The following is a 17,465-nucleotide window of genomic DNA, read 5'->3' as shown; positions in this document are numbered from 1 at the left end:
GATCACCGCAAATTAACTTAGAATAGATTCTCGGCATGCGGCAGTTGCTTTTGACAAAAGCTGTATCATGTATAGAGTTGCCAGCATTTCTTGCTGCGCGGAAGGGATACAGCATTAACGTAAAACCTAAATCTTCTTACCCAAGAGGTGAGCAGAAGAGGGGCTTGAATTATCCAAGGCGGAATGGCCTAGCAGAGAAAGCCCTCAATAAGAGGGATTAAACTGCTCTAGCTGAGTCACAGGGCCCCCCTCAAAGAAATAAAGCTTTGAGTGTTAGTCCGTCTTCCATTTGTGAACCGAATCAAACTTTTTAATACCAACACAAAAGAATATGTTTTCCTTTTTAGGTCCTCCCACCCCCCCCCCCCCACTGTATAGGCCTGGCATTTGCTTTTTTTCAGTTGTGTCGCGGTGGAGCTCTGACAGCTGTCCCTGTCTGTGTCTCCCCCCAGCCCATCATGAAGCAATCCCCATGGAGTAGCAATCAGGGAAGCGGCTGGAGCTCTGGAGGGATGTCTTGGGGGGGGGTTCATGGCCGAGACCACCGCAGGCCAGGGGGAATGGGCATCCCAGGCACCATGAACCAGATCTCGCCCATGAAAAAGCCTTTTTCCAGCAATGTCATCGCGCCGCCTAAGTTCCCAAGATCTGCAGCCTCACTCACACCGAAATCCTGGATTGAGGACAACATTTTCCGCACGGACAGCAACAGCAACACTCTCTTGCCCCTGCAGGTGAGTTTAGCAGCTCAGTTTCCACAGTTTTTTTAAAACATGCAATTAAATCCATCCTCACTTTATCCTCAAATTAAAAAAAAAAAGGGAATTGGATATCCTCAAAAAGTATGTTGACTTTTTTAATGAGAATCTCATTGAAAAAGTCTTGAGTACAGAATGATTTAGCTCTGTGAGATTAAGAATGTAGGTGCAGCACTTGCATCAACACTGTCGATTAAATAGGCCTCTTTGTTTTAGACTAGGTGTGGCAGAGACTGAGAACAGGTTATTTGGCAACTTTGGGAGGATCTTCTATACTGAAATGTGAAAAGCAAACATTGCCGTTCAAACAGTTTTTAAAAAGTACATATTTTTATTGAACTTTCCCATAAAAATGGAATTTTAACCAGAACAAGGCCGTCAAGCATGCTGATTAAAAAGTTTTGTGGAAACAAACATCAAGCCTTGCGGTGTTCTTTCTAGGAATTTTCCATAGCTGGGTGCAAAGCACTGTTTCTGGGCAGTTGTTCACTGGGATAGAATTTGTTTTTGTTTTCTTGTCCAAAGTAGGGTGGGTCTTCCAACTTTTCCTCTTCCTTTCAAAACATTGCTTTTAGTGAGGAACTCAGCTGAAGTGAGAATGAGAGTAAGCTTAGAATAAGTAAAACAAAAACATTTTCTGTCATTTGACATTATGACTAATATAAACCATGGATTATTTTACAAGTGCTGCTCGCCCACCTGAAGTTGCCAGGGAAAGTCGTTGGGTTTCCCTTACAACATGAAATTAATCATTTAAATAACAGTAGAATGAGGGTATGTTTACTTGTTGTGCAAGTAAATGTGTAAGGTTTCTTTTACAGTATTGCAACTTTGCAGTTTCTCTATTTGCAAGGTAGTGCAATCTTTGTCAAAGGCATTATTCATGTCACACTTGTCAAGGTTTCCAATAGTAACTCAGCTTACGTGGAAAAACGGATTGCATGGGTGTTTAGACCAGAACATGCTGAAGCAATAAATGAGGCCTTAACAGTGTGGTGTGCTGATGCATGAGGATTAAGTGCTCTGACCCACTAATCTCTTAGATCAGAGGACCCAGTTGTGTTATACAGAATTAATGCATCAAATACATTGTGGTAAAAAGTAAATACACCACCTTAAGATTATAAATTGTAACATACAGTTTGAAATATATGGCCTTCATCTTGTCCTCACCAAGTCATCCTAGTAGATAAAATTAACCACCTTTTACAAATAACACAAAGTTCTACTTTGTCATTATAAAATGATAAAAATCAGCCCCACATTCAATATTTTTGTCTGAAAAAGTAAAAGCACTCTTGATTCAGTAACTTGTGGCACCCCTTTTAACTGGTATAACTTGAATTAAATGTTAGAGTTGATCAGTCTGTCACATAACCAGGGTGGAATTCTGAACCACTCTGAACCACTGAGCTGCTTCAATTTTGTAATATTTGAGGACTTTCTTCTATGCACAACACTCTTCAGGTCCCACCACAGCATTTCTATAGTATTTAGGTTTGGACTTTGACTTGGCCACTCCAAAATCCTGAATTTCTTCTTTTTGAGCCATTCTGTCGTAGATTTTTGTGCTTTGTATCTTTGTCCTGTTGCATGATTCACTTTCAGTTCAGCTTTAAGAGTTTAATAGCCAGGTCCTAAAGGCAGCAACGCAGACCTAAACCAACACCCCATGACCTCCATGCTTGATAATTGGTATGAGGTTCCTCTGGTCAAATGTGATGTTTTGGCCAAACAGGTCCACCTTTGACTCATCTGTCCAGAGCACATTTATCTTGTTTTTCAGTCATGTGCTGTTTTATAAGCCATGCAGCAATGTTCTTCTTGGACCGCAGGGGTTTCCTCCAGGCTATCCTTCCATGAAAGCTTTTATTATTGAATCTTTTCCTGATGGTAGGTTCCATGAACTCTGGCATTTAGCATAACAAGGGAGGCCTGTGGATCCCTGGATGTAACCTTGGGGTTCTTTGAGATTTCTAGGAGCATCATACAGTCAGATCTTAGAGAGAATTTGGGAGGACAGCCACTCCTGGGTAGATAGGCAATGGTCTTGAGTTTTGTCCATTTGTAGATCTTATTTTGCTGTGGAATGACGGACTTCATACTGTTTGAAAATGGTTTTGTAACCCTTCAGAGGCTGATAAGCATCAACAATTCTTTCTCTGAGACTGTCACAGATTTCGTCTGATCTGGACATGATGTGTTATAACAAACCTGAATGCTTCTCGGGCAAAGTCTCTAACAAAGTGTTTGTTTTTTATATACAGGTAGAATCTCTTCCTGATGATCAGTTAATCATTTGTTTTGGTGCACTTGATTCTACATACCCTCTGAATTAAGATGGTAGGAGTAAGCTTGTGCTCAAATATACCAAAATGACCTGAATGCTGGCTGATTTAAAAAATCATGATAAAGTAGATTTTTTTATCTGTGAAATGAGGTTAGTTTTATCTACTGTTATAACTTGGTGAGGACTAGGTGAAGGCCAAATATGTCTCAGTATGTTAAAAATTAAACACTCTTAAGGGGGTATAGTTATTTTGTCATCACAGTGTAAGTGCTGCAGCAACACATTGCTCTACTTTTCTCTTACTACCTTTTGTGCCGTAAAATGGTGTATGGGACTATTTATTAAAGCCAAAGATGTCAATCTTAAGTCAGATTTAAGATTTGATACCTCAAAATAATAAAGCTGGTTGTTTGGATCATGCAAAACTGAACCCTGCAACTTTAAACAATTTTGGACATGAATTTGGAAGTGTCACAAATGCACATCTGCTTGTATTAAGGAGAAAAACATTACTAAGTGGAAAAATATTGGAACCCATAAGGATTATGGAACAGTTTCCTTAAATGGTAAGTGGATTGAAATGACCGGTTTTAACTGTGTACACCTGCTTCATATATCCATCTAAAGGAAAACAATTGGCTTGAATAGGAAAATATAATAAATGTTATGAACCATTTCTGGTTAGAGATTGATCATATTCTGTGTTCTGAGCCCCAGGCTAGTTCACCTCATTTACTGTATCAATTGTGCCAATAAGTATATACAGTGCCTCGCAGAAGTATTCAAACCCTTTAAAAGTTTTCAAATGTTGCTGGATTGTAAATACATACACATCTTTTTCCAGTCAGTATTTTTATTGCAAACTCACATGCTCAAACATTAAATTTTAAAAGAAAAAATATTTTTTTTTGTCAGCAGATCTCTTAAAGTCAAAAACTGAAATATGCTGCCTGCATACGTTTTCAGGTCCCTGTGCTCTGGTAGCTCTAAGTTAACATGGAGGAAAGAAATTGCCCTAATGAGGATATAATTGACCTACCCAGGCTGTTCCATAAAACTTTCCATCCGATCAAGCAGGAGACTTGTTAGGGAAGCCACTGAGAAGCGCACAATCTCTTTGAAAGACCTACAGAATTCACTGGCTGAGAGAAGAGTAAAGGTGCATGAGTCAACTATATCAAGAGCTCATAACACTGGCTTGTATGGGAGGGTGACAAGAAAGAAACTGTTACTCAAAAAGAACCATCTCAAAGCCTGTCTGGACTTTTTTAGACAGCACGAGAGAGGTCCAGCTACGACTTGGGGAAAAGGTGTGTGGTCAGATGAGAGAGCTTTTTTGGAAACCTAATCTAGCCCCTGCTCCAAGAAACAATATCCTTACAGTGAAGTATGGTGGGGGTAGCATCATGTGGGAGACTTCTCATCAGCAGGGACTGGGAATCTTGTTAGAATTGAAGGAAAACTGGATGTACAAAGTCTGGAGAAATACTGCAAGGAAACTTGTTTCTGTGTTGCTACAAAAGTCAAGTGTGGGAAAATATTCACCTTTCATCAGGACAATAAGCACTGTGCCAGAGCAATTGGAATGGCTCAAGAATAGAAAGGTAAATGTCCTTGAGTGGCCCAGTCAAAGTCCCGACCTCAACACTGTCGAGAATCTGTTGCACAGTTTAAAAATTGAGGTCCAGAAATGCTGTCCAGGAAACGTGAATGAGTTGGAGCAAATCTGCCACGAGGAGTTGGTGAACATCGCTGCTAGCAAGTATGCAAAACTGGTAGACGCCTACCCCAAAAGTCTTCAAGCTGTTATTGCGGCACAAAATGTCTCTAAAATATTAAAGTATGGCGTCTGAATACTTATGCAAGCAACATACTTTCAGTTTTTCGATTTCTTTAAGATATCTGCTGGAAAAAATAGCTAATTTTGTCTTTAAAAAATTTTAAAGTTTGAGTATGTGAGATTGCAATCAAAATAAAGATTGGAAAAAGATGTGTAAATATCATTTGTAATCCAGCAACATTTGAAAACTTTTTTTTTCAAGGTTGTGAGACTTGGGGGTTTCCCCAGTCCCTGGACCTGACTCTCCTACCTGAAGGTTTTCTACCCAAGCTCTTTATTTAATTGAAGCGGCACATTGCTTGATTGGAACCTTTGTGAGTGTGTTACATATGCAGTGCAGTAATCAAAATGCAAAAAATCTAAACAATTGACAAGTTTGAATTAGTCTTACTAGGTCAGTTGAGGGTCAATTATGGAACAGCTGAGCTGGAAAAAGGCATGTGAGTTCCCAGGACTGGAACTGGGATCTCAGCGCTTATGTACTGTAGCTAGCAGTATGTTAATGCCATTTTAATGAAGGTGTCAAGATGGTTTATTTAACAAAATTAAACCTCAGGAATGCTCAGTATTTACCAAGTCTAGAGTTTTTATTAAAAAAGCAAACAATTGATTCCATTTGTGAAGGCCAGACTACACACTTTCCAGCACATACATATCGGTCAGGTGACTGTCTCACTTATCAACCATGTAATTCAAACCCACAGTAAACCAGCATTACTTTAATCATTATTTTAGCCTCCTTTTTACCAGTTTTAAAAGGTGTGGTGAAAACAGTGTTCCATTGAACATCCAAGGTCTCAAAACACCCTTATCTGTGGCCTTCTAGGCTTTTATATGTGCTGAACACAGTGCTTCATTGATAACTCACTAACTCACCCACTTTATCCAGTAGATGGTTGTGGGAAAGTTGGAGCATATCTCAATAAGCAGCGGGCTCAAGGTGGGACACACCCTGAACGGGTCACTGGGCACACACAGACACAAATGCACACACTCGCAGTAAGGCCGATTTTCACAGAAGGCAATGAACATACCAGAATGTCTTTAGACTGGGAGGAAACTGGAGCACCCAGAGGAAACTAAGGCCAACACAGGGAGAACATGTGCAATCCCACAGATAGCACCCCAGGAATTAACTCTTGGGCCCCAGTGCTGCAAGGCAGCAATGCTAACTGCTACCCCACTGTGCGACCCCCCATTGATAAAACCTGTACCTGATAAACTTAACTGACATGTATTTTTGGCCTCTCTCACCCATGGCCACCTGGGAAACGTACTATGTAGCCCCTTGAACTACACTTCTCAGTAGGGATAGTCACACAAGATAAAAGACTGCCACACCCTGATTCATGATAGGCACTCTCTAGAACTTTATTCCATACTTTGTCACTGGTTAAAATGTAAAGTAATGCTTTAGTGTTCATTGAGTAGTAAACACTGCATTTATAATTTAATAATATATAATTTATAATTTATTTTTTGTATATTCAAGAGCTGTCCCAGAGTGTTTAATCCAGCCTGGTTGGCCTATTTTTGTTTGTGTACCTAAAACATTAGATTCATTCTCAAATTGTAAAGTGCATTTAAACCAGATATTCAGTGAAAAGTCATCATGTAGAAGCAGTGGGTGTTCAGCATTTCATCAGAAGAAAGTGAGAGAAAGTAATGTAAACTGACTCCTTAACTGTTGCTGATTTGGTTTCACTAAGGCCTGTAGTACAGTAAATAGGTGTGTCTGGTCTCAAATCATACTGTTGCATCATTAGACTTTTACTTAGTGTGTAGCGCAACCAGCGTCCCACCCTAGTGTTCTGAGCCATTTCCCTACGTATTAAAGAGGGTTCTTTTTTTTAAATAGTTTTAGTAGTGATGAAGTGCTGCCAGTAATTAACTGAAGAACATGAAAAATCTGTAAAATCTGTGTTTACATCCTAAAGTTACACTTGGCTGAATACTGTTACTGTATCAGGGTTTCAGACCAGAGCTTACAAGAATTAACTGTAAGGTTGTTTTATTTTTTCATGGGAAATTGTCTCATCTACAACAATAGCAGTAAAGAGAACAGTTTTTTTCTTAAATGTGAATATCTGATGTTTTTCCTATAACAGTCTCAGCGGAAGAAAGGGTATGCTTGTATAAGCTATTTATGTTTCTCTGTCATTGCAGAGGTGAAATTTTGTTTGGGGAGCATTTATTATGTGTATTGTACTCCCCAAGGCCACCAGGGCTATTTTCAGACTGTGTTGTGGCAGAGCGGAATTTGCTTGTCATTTATCTAAAAGTAATTGTACACATTTAAAGGGGCAAATTGAGTAATGGATATATTCCATTGAAAAAGAGAAGTGATTATTTTCAAAAGGCCTTGACAGCTATCCTTCAAATACACACATACCAGTTGTTCCATACAGCTGATTTAATATTCTTTCATTGAGTTATTTACAAATTTGACAGACCCTTTTATCCAAAGTGACATATTTCACTGGAACAATACAGATAAAGTAACTTGCTGAAGGGTGTAACAGCAGTGGGAAACCTGGGATTTGTACGCACAATCTCCAGATACAAGTTCAGAACCCTAACCACTATTGCCCATATTAAAATGCTGCCAAGTTCGTAGAATTTCCTAACCTACAACGTTAAAAGCAGTGTTGCCGGTGTCCTTATTTATCTCTTAAACCAATTTCTGTTAAGATTAATAAAGTACTATTCAGTGCTTGATGACAATCCTTGTCATCAGTTTATTTTTTTATCAGCTGCATATAATGACTTTTAGATGTATAATTTACGGTAATGTTTTTCCAAGTGTTTAGTTTCTCAGTAGAGGAAATAGACATTTTATGCCGTTACCAATTCAAAAGCCTCAGTCTGAATGTTCCTGATCTTCTGAGCAGTGGGCCCCACTCTTCATTCTACCCTCTTTTGGGTCATTTAAAGCAGCTGAGTTGTCAAGTGTGATAATTGATTGCTCGCACAATTTGCTTCATTATTAAATCTGCGAAAGTCTGCATTTTACCAAAAATGGTAGAAGAGTCTGTGAAACGTGTTACTATTAATTTTAATTTACAATGCATTGCCTCATCTGCCATAGAAGCAGGAGATCCTGTTTCAGGTCTCGTGGTTTTCATGTTTGTAATATTTGTTGGAATTGTGCCTTTAGATTTCACATGTTTTAATATTTTTCCATTAAAATATAATCTAATATTTTTATTTTTTAAATAGTTTTAAAACTTGACTTTCTCGTATAAGTTCCCCTAGCAACACAATACCGGATTTATTTTAGACATGATTATAAAAATAAACATAGCAATAATCTGTGTCCTTTATTTGTCCAATACTGTTAAAATAAAAGGGGGCATATTTTTTAAAACCTTGAAGAGATTTCGTAATGGAAAGGAGAACTTTTAAAAAGTGAGATGAATGTGAAGTGTGTTCATTAGACAATAACAGACTGCTTAGTAAGACACCAACGTTTAATTGAATATGACTACAGTTACAATAACATGCATTCTTTAGAAAGCAAATCAGGTACTAAATTTCTAAACATAGAAAGAAGCTGCACTTTTGTGGTGCACATATTTAACACATCAGTTGGAAAACCCAATGTACCTCATAGAGTACATTGCAGTGATACATTGATTAGTACCTAGTAGTTTGGTTGTTTTTTTACAATAGAAAAAAGATCTTGCATGATTCTAGTTTTATACTTGAACACAGAGTGACACTAGTACAGCTGCAGGATTCTAGACATTTACATCCATATTTATACACATGTTTATTTCAAATGGAAACTGTTCTCTCTAAGACAAATGTGTAAAGATGTACCGTAGTCCAAGCTAGAAAGACTAGTACATGACGGGATCTTACATGATGAGATGCAAAGTGCAACAAACATTGGATATTAGTATTTACAGTATATGTATATTTTCAGTTATCTTTCTTACTTCTGTAATTTACTTCTGTAATCAACTTGTAACTTTATAAGTCAAGAATACTACTGGTATTCTTCGTGTTCAGTTCTGTATGCTCAGAGTATCCATAAAAGGTGAAGTATTTCAAGTGTATGCTCTTAAAGGTGCAGACACATTGTACTGTTTGCCTTATTTGATGAAGTAGTAACTTTAATGAGCTTTAGCTTTCACAAGGCAGACAATTATTTTTGTAGATTATGTAAAATTTAAAACACGTTTAAGAAGTATTTTAGGAAGCTATTACCCTGTTCTGAAACATTTTGTACTAAAGTCTGCTGTACTTAATAAATGCTGAAATGTGATGTGGGTTTATAGCGTAAATCAAGTTAGATATTCCAATTGAAGGTCTTGTCAAACTACTTCTCGTCTGCTACTGTTTTCCATTGTCTTTAAGTTATAGTGTTGTAGTAAGGTATTTTTGTCTTTCACAGAGCTTGATTAAACTGCTTTTAAATTCAGTATTTAACAACGATGTAGTTTTGAGGAAGCGTCTTTAAGCTGTAATAATGATTTTTGAGTTATGTAGGCCTTGAACAAATATTTTTGAAGTGCGGAAGTGTTTCAGGTCTTTTTCAAAATAATTGTAATGACAAAATTGCCATTCTAATGCTTCCATTCAGCTTCTCTTGCTCATTCTTCAATTTGTATTGGGGGAGCCAAGAGCTAGACAGTCCTTGAAAGTTTTAAATGGGAGACTGCTGTGGCATAATTTTCTTCGTTGGTTCTAAATCAGTTTCTCTGTGTTTAAAGAAGTCCTTTTTATGGTGAAAATGGCATATTTCTCCATAATTTCAAAGTAAGTTTGGTCCAGGTCTGTATGCAAAGCCTCCAACACATATTGTTACATTCTCCCTCTTCAGGATGTTGAAAATGTCACTTGAATTGCTCTGTGCTTTAAAGGCATAATATTCTTTTAATCTACCTGCTTGTGAATTCCAGACTCAAGTCTATTTTCTGATTTCTAGTGTGTCTTATAGAGGTCAGAGCTGAATCTTGATGTAAGTTTGTCTTCCTCATTTTTATCACATTGATAATTACCCTGTACTGCCTTGTTAAAAAAAACTTTGGTTCTGTATGAATGCCCAGGCCTTTTTTGTCAACCCTGCTCTAATTACAAAAGATACTACACATTTTAGATACAATTTTTTACCTCTTTTATAAAACAGGCATTCATGTTTTCAGTTAAATTTGATTTGCCATGTTTCTGCACTTTTTTTGATTCCCTTTATTTCAGTCTTTGATACCATAAAACCCCCTTCCTTTCATAAACATCAGAGATGAAAGATGAAAGCCAGAATAAATTGTTAAATTCCATTAACAGTGTGACACTGAATATTTCGGATGCTTAATCTTTCTTAGGAATGTTTTTTTTTTCAGTCTGGAGGTTTAAAGCATCTTGGGTATTCCTGTCTCCATATCCTCACAACTAATTGTATTTCCATGACCACAACTTGTGCTTCAAAATTACTATAGCTTCCCTTCCTTTGATGCAGCTATGCTAAGAATAATAAATCTTGATGTATCTGATTAAAAGTTGGTGCTAAAGTCAGAAACCTCTCAAATGCCTGGAAGATTAGTCTAGCAGACTAATAGAAGCACATAGCATTTCAAACCCTCCAAACGTTCTGCAGGAACATGACTTGCAAGTTAAATCTTCAGATGTTTGTTGACACTTTTCTTTGAAACATTACACTGTAACACTTTATGTATCCAAATCAGGGCCTGTCAAAAGAATCTTTTTGAATATTTCCTGTTGGACTTTAGGCACTGTAGTTGGTAGATTTCTGAATGTAACATAGCTTAGCTTCGAGGCCTACAGCTGAAAAATCATATCCATGAAGTCCCTGGTGACTTGCTAACAAACCTTAGGGTGCAGCACATTGTAATGATCCTGCTGTTTTAGTGTGTGTTGCTTTTGCTTAAAGCAGTGGGGGGTATGTCTTCAAGACCGAACTTGTGGGTGTGTGTGCAGAATTCCACAGTGCATCTGTCAGTCACTGACACTGCCTTCATACATTACTATAGAGATTGAGAAATAATAGAAAAGGTAATTGGTACATTTAATTTAGTTCAGAAAATTCAATCAGACATGAAGCTTTTATGCATTAGTAAGTTTAAAATGACCAACCCTAAAAACCAAATAATTTGTAACTGTATTTGTTGAAATCATCTTTTTATGTTCAATTCTCTGGTACCTTTATTTCCACAAATAATGTCAAATTTATCACTTTTTTACCTTTTGTCTCATCAATAACCCTCATTCGGTAGCACATTGATGCTGTGGTCAGCATTGCTGCCTCATAGCACTGGGGTCCTGGGTTCAGGTTCAGTGCTTTCTATCTGTGTGGAGTTTGTATGTTCTTCTCGTGTTTCTGGGGTTTCCTCCACTTGTCACCCACACTCCAAAGATATGCTTGGGTTAATCAGCTCCTGTAAAAACCTGGCTCTGGTGTGAGTGTATGTGTTTTTGTGTCTGTGCCCTGTGATGGACTGGCATTCTGTCCAGGATCTGTCCTGCCTTGTACCCAATGCTTCCTGCAGTAGGCTCTGGGCCACTGTGATGCAGAATTGGATGGATAAGCTGTTAATGGAAGTCATATAATATGATGATGTGATAACTCTCACTGTGACAAGTGTAGTTTTTCTTTACCATGACCTGCTGCCTTCCACATTTATCTCTGAATTTGGTTCATATAGGCACTAGTTCTCTAGGCTTCATTTGTGGTCAACTATGCTTTAAAAAAGCAAGATTAAAATATTGCAATCCTCATTACCTTGAATATTTTTGCGCAAAAAATCTATACAGATCTAGATGCATTTGAAACTGTTATATTTTTTCTGTATTTTAATATTATCGCAACTGCCATTTCTTTACATTGAGTTCTCAGTTATTACAGAGGTCTAAAATTAAAGTCTTCACTCCTTCTATTTTCAATTATTATATTTACAAAGAATTAAGTATTATTATTATAAGTAGGCCATTTGTTGCAGCAGGTTTAAACGTGAGGATGGTGGATATTTCTGTATAAGAAGGATGGCTTGTTTTTCATCTTTGTTTCACTGCCACAAAGAATGCATGTTTTCGAGTAATATAAAAGTATGAGCCATGACCCTGTATTGGATGAATCAGTTAGAAAATGGATGGATGAAAAGGCAAACACATTTTTCATTGATATAAAAGTAGCCATAGGAATAAAAAAGTGGTAAGGCAGTTGGCGTCTCCTCATAGCTTTTGGCCCGATCTTGGTCTGATTTATTTCTGTGTAATTTTCATGTTGTCCCTATGAATCAGCAACACCCATCCATCTTCTGACCACTTCTTTCAATACCCAACTGTAAGGGGAGCCAAAACAAGAGAACATACAAACTCCTTGTATGCAGATAGCCCCCCATGTCCAGAGCATGACAAAGTAGCAATGCTGACCATTGTGCCTACTGACAATTTAAACCAAAATATTCTATACCTGTTCAAGACCTCAAAATCTTACTTAAAAAACCCCAAATATTAGTTTTGTGTTTCTAGTGACAGAATTATTGTAAATGCTGAATATTTTGTAGTTTTAGCAGTTCTTTCACTAGCTAATTTGTCTTACTGCAAGTAAATATTACAAATTCTTCTTTTTTGTTCTTGGGGAATTCTATAAGCTTCCTTGAAGACAACCTCTAGAACTGGCTTTTATTGGATTGTGATAATTCCTGAATTAACTTGTTATCACTTGAATGCTATTTTTGAGTTCAGTCTTTATCTTTTTGCTTGTTGTCTGAGCTGAGAAGGGCCTGCTGTACAGTTTACATCATTAATCACTACTAGAAACCTTTTATGTTTTCTCCTCTGACTGGGCTATTGTACTCTTGCACATAATACTGCATATTGTATTATGTTATTAATGTTAATTTGATTTTTTTTAACAGTAAACCCAGATTAAGTTTTGTATTTATTACTTTTCAGTTACTATATAGCCTATATTTTATTACAAAGTGACAGAATTTTCTTTAAAGCAACACCATAAAACAAAAAGTAATATCTTCTTCTTTTGCTGTGCCTTTAAAATGAACAAGGTCAAAACTATGATCAAAATAAACTAAATGTTTATGTAAATGTGTAAATGTAAACATTGTGAAAATTTAAAAAGGGTTTCAGTGAACTGTCAGTTTGACTTGTTTTCAACTGCTAGTATCTGTCCTGTAGCTGAGAAGAAGTGTGTTTTTACCAAGGTAAAAGCCTTCCATGGGAGTTACAGCTGTTCATCAGGGAAGCTGTACACAATATTTTAAGCCTCCAGGTCCTCAGTGGTTTCTGAAAGAAATTGTGAAAAAATGAAAAAAAAGTTTTTTGGCTGTAACATTGCTGCTACTGTCTTGAGACTCTGTGTTAGAAGTGGCGAGTTTAAATTTAGCATACTAACAGATAGCTTTATCAGCCATCTGAAATAACTCTCCTGTTGTTCTCTGTTATTTCTCTAAGCTCTTAGCAACATTGGTTTACATGCCATTGTTGATGAAGTCCTTTTATTGATATGAGCATTCCCTGCTGAATCACATTCCATAGCAAACATTCCTACTGTTTTGCGTACTGAATGTCTTTTGTTACCCTTTCAACTTTTATTAGAATTCAACCTAAATAATAGCACAATTGTGATGGGAATATTTGCTTAATGAGTCTTAAAACAGATCAATTTTTAAGAATTGCACATACTGTAGATATATACTGTATTTACAGTTTTTGCACCATGCTTTTATGCCATTATTTTCTCTCTTTACAATATTTCTATAATGTCTGAGACTTGTTATTGACTTTGCCTCCTTATTATTCCGGGGTTTTCTCAGATCAGTTAATTTGATATTCCTGACAGCCTATTTATGTGTAATTAAATGTTGCACACACTGGACAGCTAGAAAAAGTTGTACTGTATGTGCCTGACGGACAGACTTGGCTGGGGATCCACAGACCTTGACGTTCCCATGGGTTTTCAGAATGAAACTTGGTGAGGGTGGATTGTGCTTTTTGTGATTCAATACCCCCCTTCTCAAAAGAAGGTCAGGCAGAGATAGTCTGGGCAGAACTGTTTTCATTAGCCTCGTAACAATGACTACTTCATGGTGATTACTGTATCAGAAGACACATTGTCCTCCCATCCTCTCCTTCGACATATGTCATCTAATATTTGCCAATTAGTTCAGTGATCTTCCTTTAAAAAATACATTGTGTCTGCAAAATGCTTATGTGGTTAGTTTATTAATACTTTTAACTATTGGGAATATTGCGATTTTGTTTTTTGCTATTGACTTTTGGTGTTGCTTTCTAAACAGCTAAAAATTCAAGCTGTTTTTTTTTCAGAAGTGAAAATTACATTATTGCAATTCAATAAAATTCGGTTGCAGAAAAGTGTGGCAGTTAGTGCTACAGTCTCACACTTCTAGGCTCTTGAGTCTGATTCGGCGCTGGGAGGCTTTCCATGTGGAGTTTCTGGATTTACCCTATGTTCCCATGTGATTTCTCTGAGTGCTTCATTTTACTGCCTCCTCCCAAAGACGTGCTTGATAGGTTGATTGGCTGTGCTGAATTGGCATTTCCATGAGGAGTGGGATTAGGGCCCCTGCCTCATTAATCCACCCTCTTGAATTGCTCTCTCTTGCTCACGGCTCAATGAGCGATTCTCATGTCTTGCATAATGCAGTGAGGGGCTTCATTACGAGTACTTCTACAATGTTGGATTCTACTCTCTATCAATCCTGTTTGTCCAAAATGAAAGTGGGTTAGTCAGAATTACTATTTTCATGGTAGCAGACCGAGCCAAATTCTAACTTTAAGACTGCAATAATACTAGTTTTGCAAATATTTACTTTATTAAGTCCTCAAAACGTGTTATGGTTTCCAATCCTGCATTGTGCTTCTTTTTCGAAGTTATGTAGCTTATATACAGCCAACACTGTATTGATAATGCTTTCTTGAAGGCTTTTAGCTGCCACGTCTCTTGGAGAGTTACAAGATGCATTGCAGACTGTGAACAAAGGCAAGCTCCCTGGCTTTGATGGCATACCCCAGTTTCTTCTCATTTTTCGCGATCAGCTGAGACCCTTACTACTTGAGATGATACAGATGGCTACAAAGAGGGGTTCCTTTACTAGAAACTGTGTCATGTGGTAGCTATTGGCCCCTGTCCCAGATAAAATTTACATGCTAAAATATACGCAGAAGTGCTCATGCATAGACTCAACACTTAGATGTCTAAATTCATTCATCGTGCCCAAACAAGATTTCTTAGAACCCAAGGAGTGACAGATAAAACTCTCCATCTCCTTCATTTTACTCATGCCACTGTTAATACCGTAGCTCGGTGCGCATTTTTCAGTCAGTTGTTTCTTTAGCTGGTGAAAAAGCTTTAGGTGGAATGTAACATATGGGACTGGGGACAGAGTTCATGAAAATAAAATAGAAGTATAGGCAAACTCCTTGACGCTGGTGCAACCTCTCTTCTCTGTTTTCAGGGCACTTGCCAGAAGCACAAGCACTCTGCCAATCTTATACGTGTGTCCCTATCTGTATTGGGAATCACACATTTTATTATTATTTATTCTTATTATAAGATATCATGGTATGTTTAGAGGATATGATATTTAGTAAAAACTTGTAAGTTCACTTTTGAGACATAAGATTAATTGCCCTGCTTCCTTTGAGTACTTCACTGACGTGCTCTTTTAAATGAAAACATATTGAATGGCCAAGCATTTTAAACATATAGAGAGCTTTTTTGGGTTGGTGGTTAGATTGGCATGGGAGAAAATAGGATTGTTTTTTCTTTGTTTCTAGAACGTTGCTTCCCCTCCCAAAAAAATCTGCCCTCTCGAGTGGTTCTGCCTCAATGCCTTCTTCAGTGTAGCTGGGATAAAGTTCAGTTAAGGAAAAATAACATTTGTTTACTTGTTAATTTGTTTTGGGCCATGAATATGACCAAATATCTGTGTCAGGATTTTTAGTAAATTTGATATGTGGCTGTGGCAACAATCTTGTCTTGCCTTGTCTTATAAAATTAAGAATGAAACTGTATTCATAAACCTTACAGGACACAAAGTAGTTCTGCATGTGGTAATTGTACAGGTAATAGTTGTTCTTGCTATTTAGCATAATGCTAGAGATTTATTTCTATTATTTTTAGTTTGGTCCTTCGTTTCTAAAACGGACGTTTCGCTTAATAAAAAAAACATAGTGCATCATAACCCGCAGGGTTGGGAGACAAACCTTTGTTACTGCACTAATGGAAAGTACTGTAATGCCCAAATACAGCATGTGAACTTAAGTGCCAAAATATTGCAATATGAAGCCAACGCCCAGTTAAATCTGCCCATGGTGATTACTGTTATGACTCAACGAAGCCTGATCTTTTTTTTTTGTAGGACCGTTCAAGAATGTATGACAGCTTGAACATGCACTCCCTGGAAAGCTCACTTATTGATATAATGAGAGCTGAACACGATCCATTGAAAGGTAGGTTGTTAATTCAGAGATGCTTTTTATTTGCAGAGCAATTTGTGACCAGTTCCTGTTTTTTTTTCCATTCGCCTTTGTAACCATTTTATCTGAAGCCTGAGTGTCCTTTGTAAATGCCGGGATATAGATTTAAAAATACAGGGAATGTTTTCATTAAATGTATCACTCTTGGGGCTGTTTGTTACGGAACTAAAAAAAAAAAATCAATTTTCCCTTCCACTAAATGCTTCTGATTAACAGTGGCTGTCACTTAATCGTCCTTTTAAATTATTTCTGCCTGATGCCTGTACCTTGTTTGTAATGCATTGTAAAAAAAAACACTGCAAAATTTGGTTGGGAAAGAAAACTTTAATGAAGGCTGTTTAAAAAAGAATTACAATAAATAGAATAACTAAAGATCAGTCAGGCAGGCATACATTAAACACAGTAATATTGTATTATATATGTATATGCATTTCTGTATTTCAATTGTATGTTTTACCTTACATTGTAATAGTCACTACTGAACCAAGGATGGCAAAGTACTTGGTTAAAGCAAACCCTTGGCATGCATGCAGCTGTGCAATGGCGCGAGCAGAGGTAGAGAATTCCTGCCATGAAGTGTGTGCGGCCCTGGAGCTCACAGTGGTATAAGGAAGGGAGAACTGTAACAGCTGTTGTTGTTATGCCTACTTTGTAGTGTAAATGCATTGGCTCATTAAGCAAAACAAAAATACAAGCAGTGTGCTGTGCAAATGGTAGCCTTTTTTTAATATGTATGTGCTGTAATCCAGTAAAAATCTGACCTACTTTAAAAGCAAGTTGGCTGTCCTGTCCTCACCTGCTCCACCCTTACAGCGAACCGTTAAAAACAGCAGTTACGCTGGAATAATGAGAAAAACATACTGTCTCACTGCTGTGTTGTAGTGACCTTCATTACATGGTTTTCATAAACAAGCAGGCTATACAGTATTAAGATTGTTGATCGCAATGCAGTGTTTTAGCTGAATACCACAAGCTGTGCTGAGTTTAGATTTGAATTGTAAATGTATCAGTGAAGTGATTAACAAATCATTTTGTTTATCTTTTCCCACTGTAGAAAATATCTGGAATATTTGCACACACTTTTTTTTTTAAATTT

General features: G+C 37.3%; 1 protein-coding gene across 4 annotated transcripts in view; it reads left to right on the top strand.

The window, feature by feature from the left end:
- cpeb2 (cytoplasmic polyadenylation element binding protein 2) overlaps positions 1 to 17,465 on the top strand; it is a 57,915-nt gene that overhangs the window by 9,870 nt on the left and 30,580 nt on the right. For all 4 annotated transcript variants that reach the window (XM_088926488.1, XM_088926487.1, XM_088926486.1 and 1 more), the window contains 2 exons: positions 453 to 734; positions 16,252 to 16,342. In XM_088926488.1, the coding sequence (XP_088782614.1) occupies positions 453 to 734; positions 16,252 to 16,342 (373 nt within the window). The remainder of the gene's footprint in view (positions 1 to 452; positions 735 to 16,251; positions 16,343 to 17,465) is intronic.

This window comes from Atractosteus spatula, chromosome 1 (genome assembly GCF_055471065.1).
Source record: "Atractosteus spatula isolate fAtrSpa1 chromosome 1, fAtrSpa1.hap1, whole genome shotgun sequence".
NCBI lineage: Eukaryota > Metazoa > Chordata > Actinopteri > Semionotiformes > Lepisosteidae > Atractosteus > Atractosteus spatula.
This window is presented reverse-complemented; position numbering and strand designations above follow the sequence as displayed.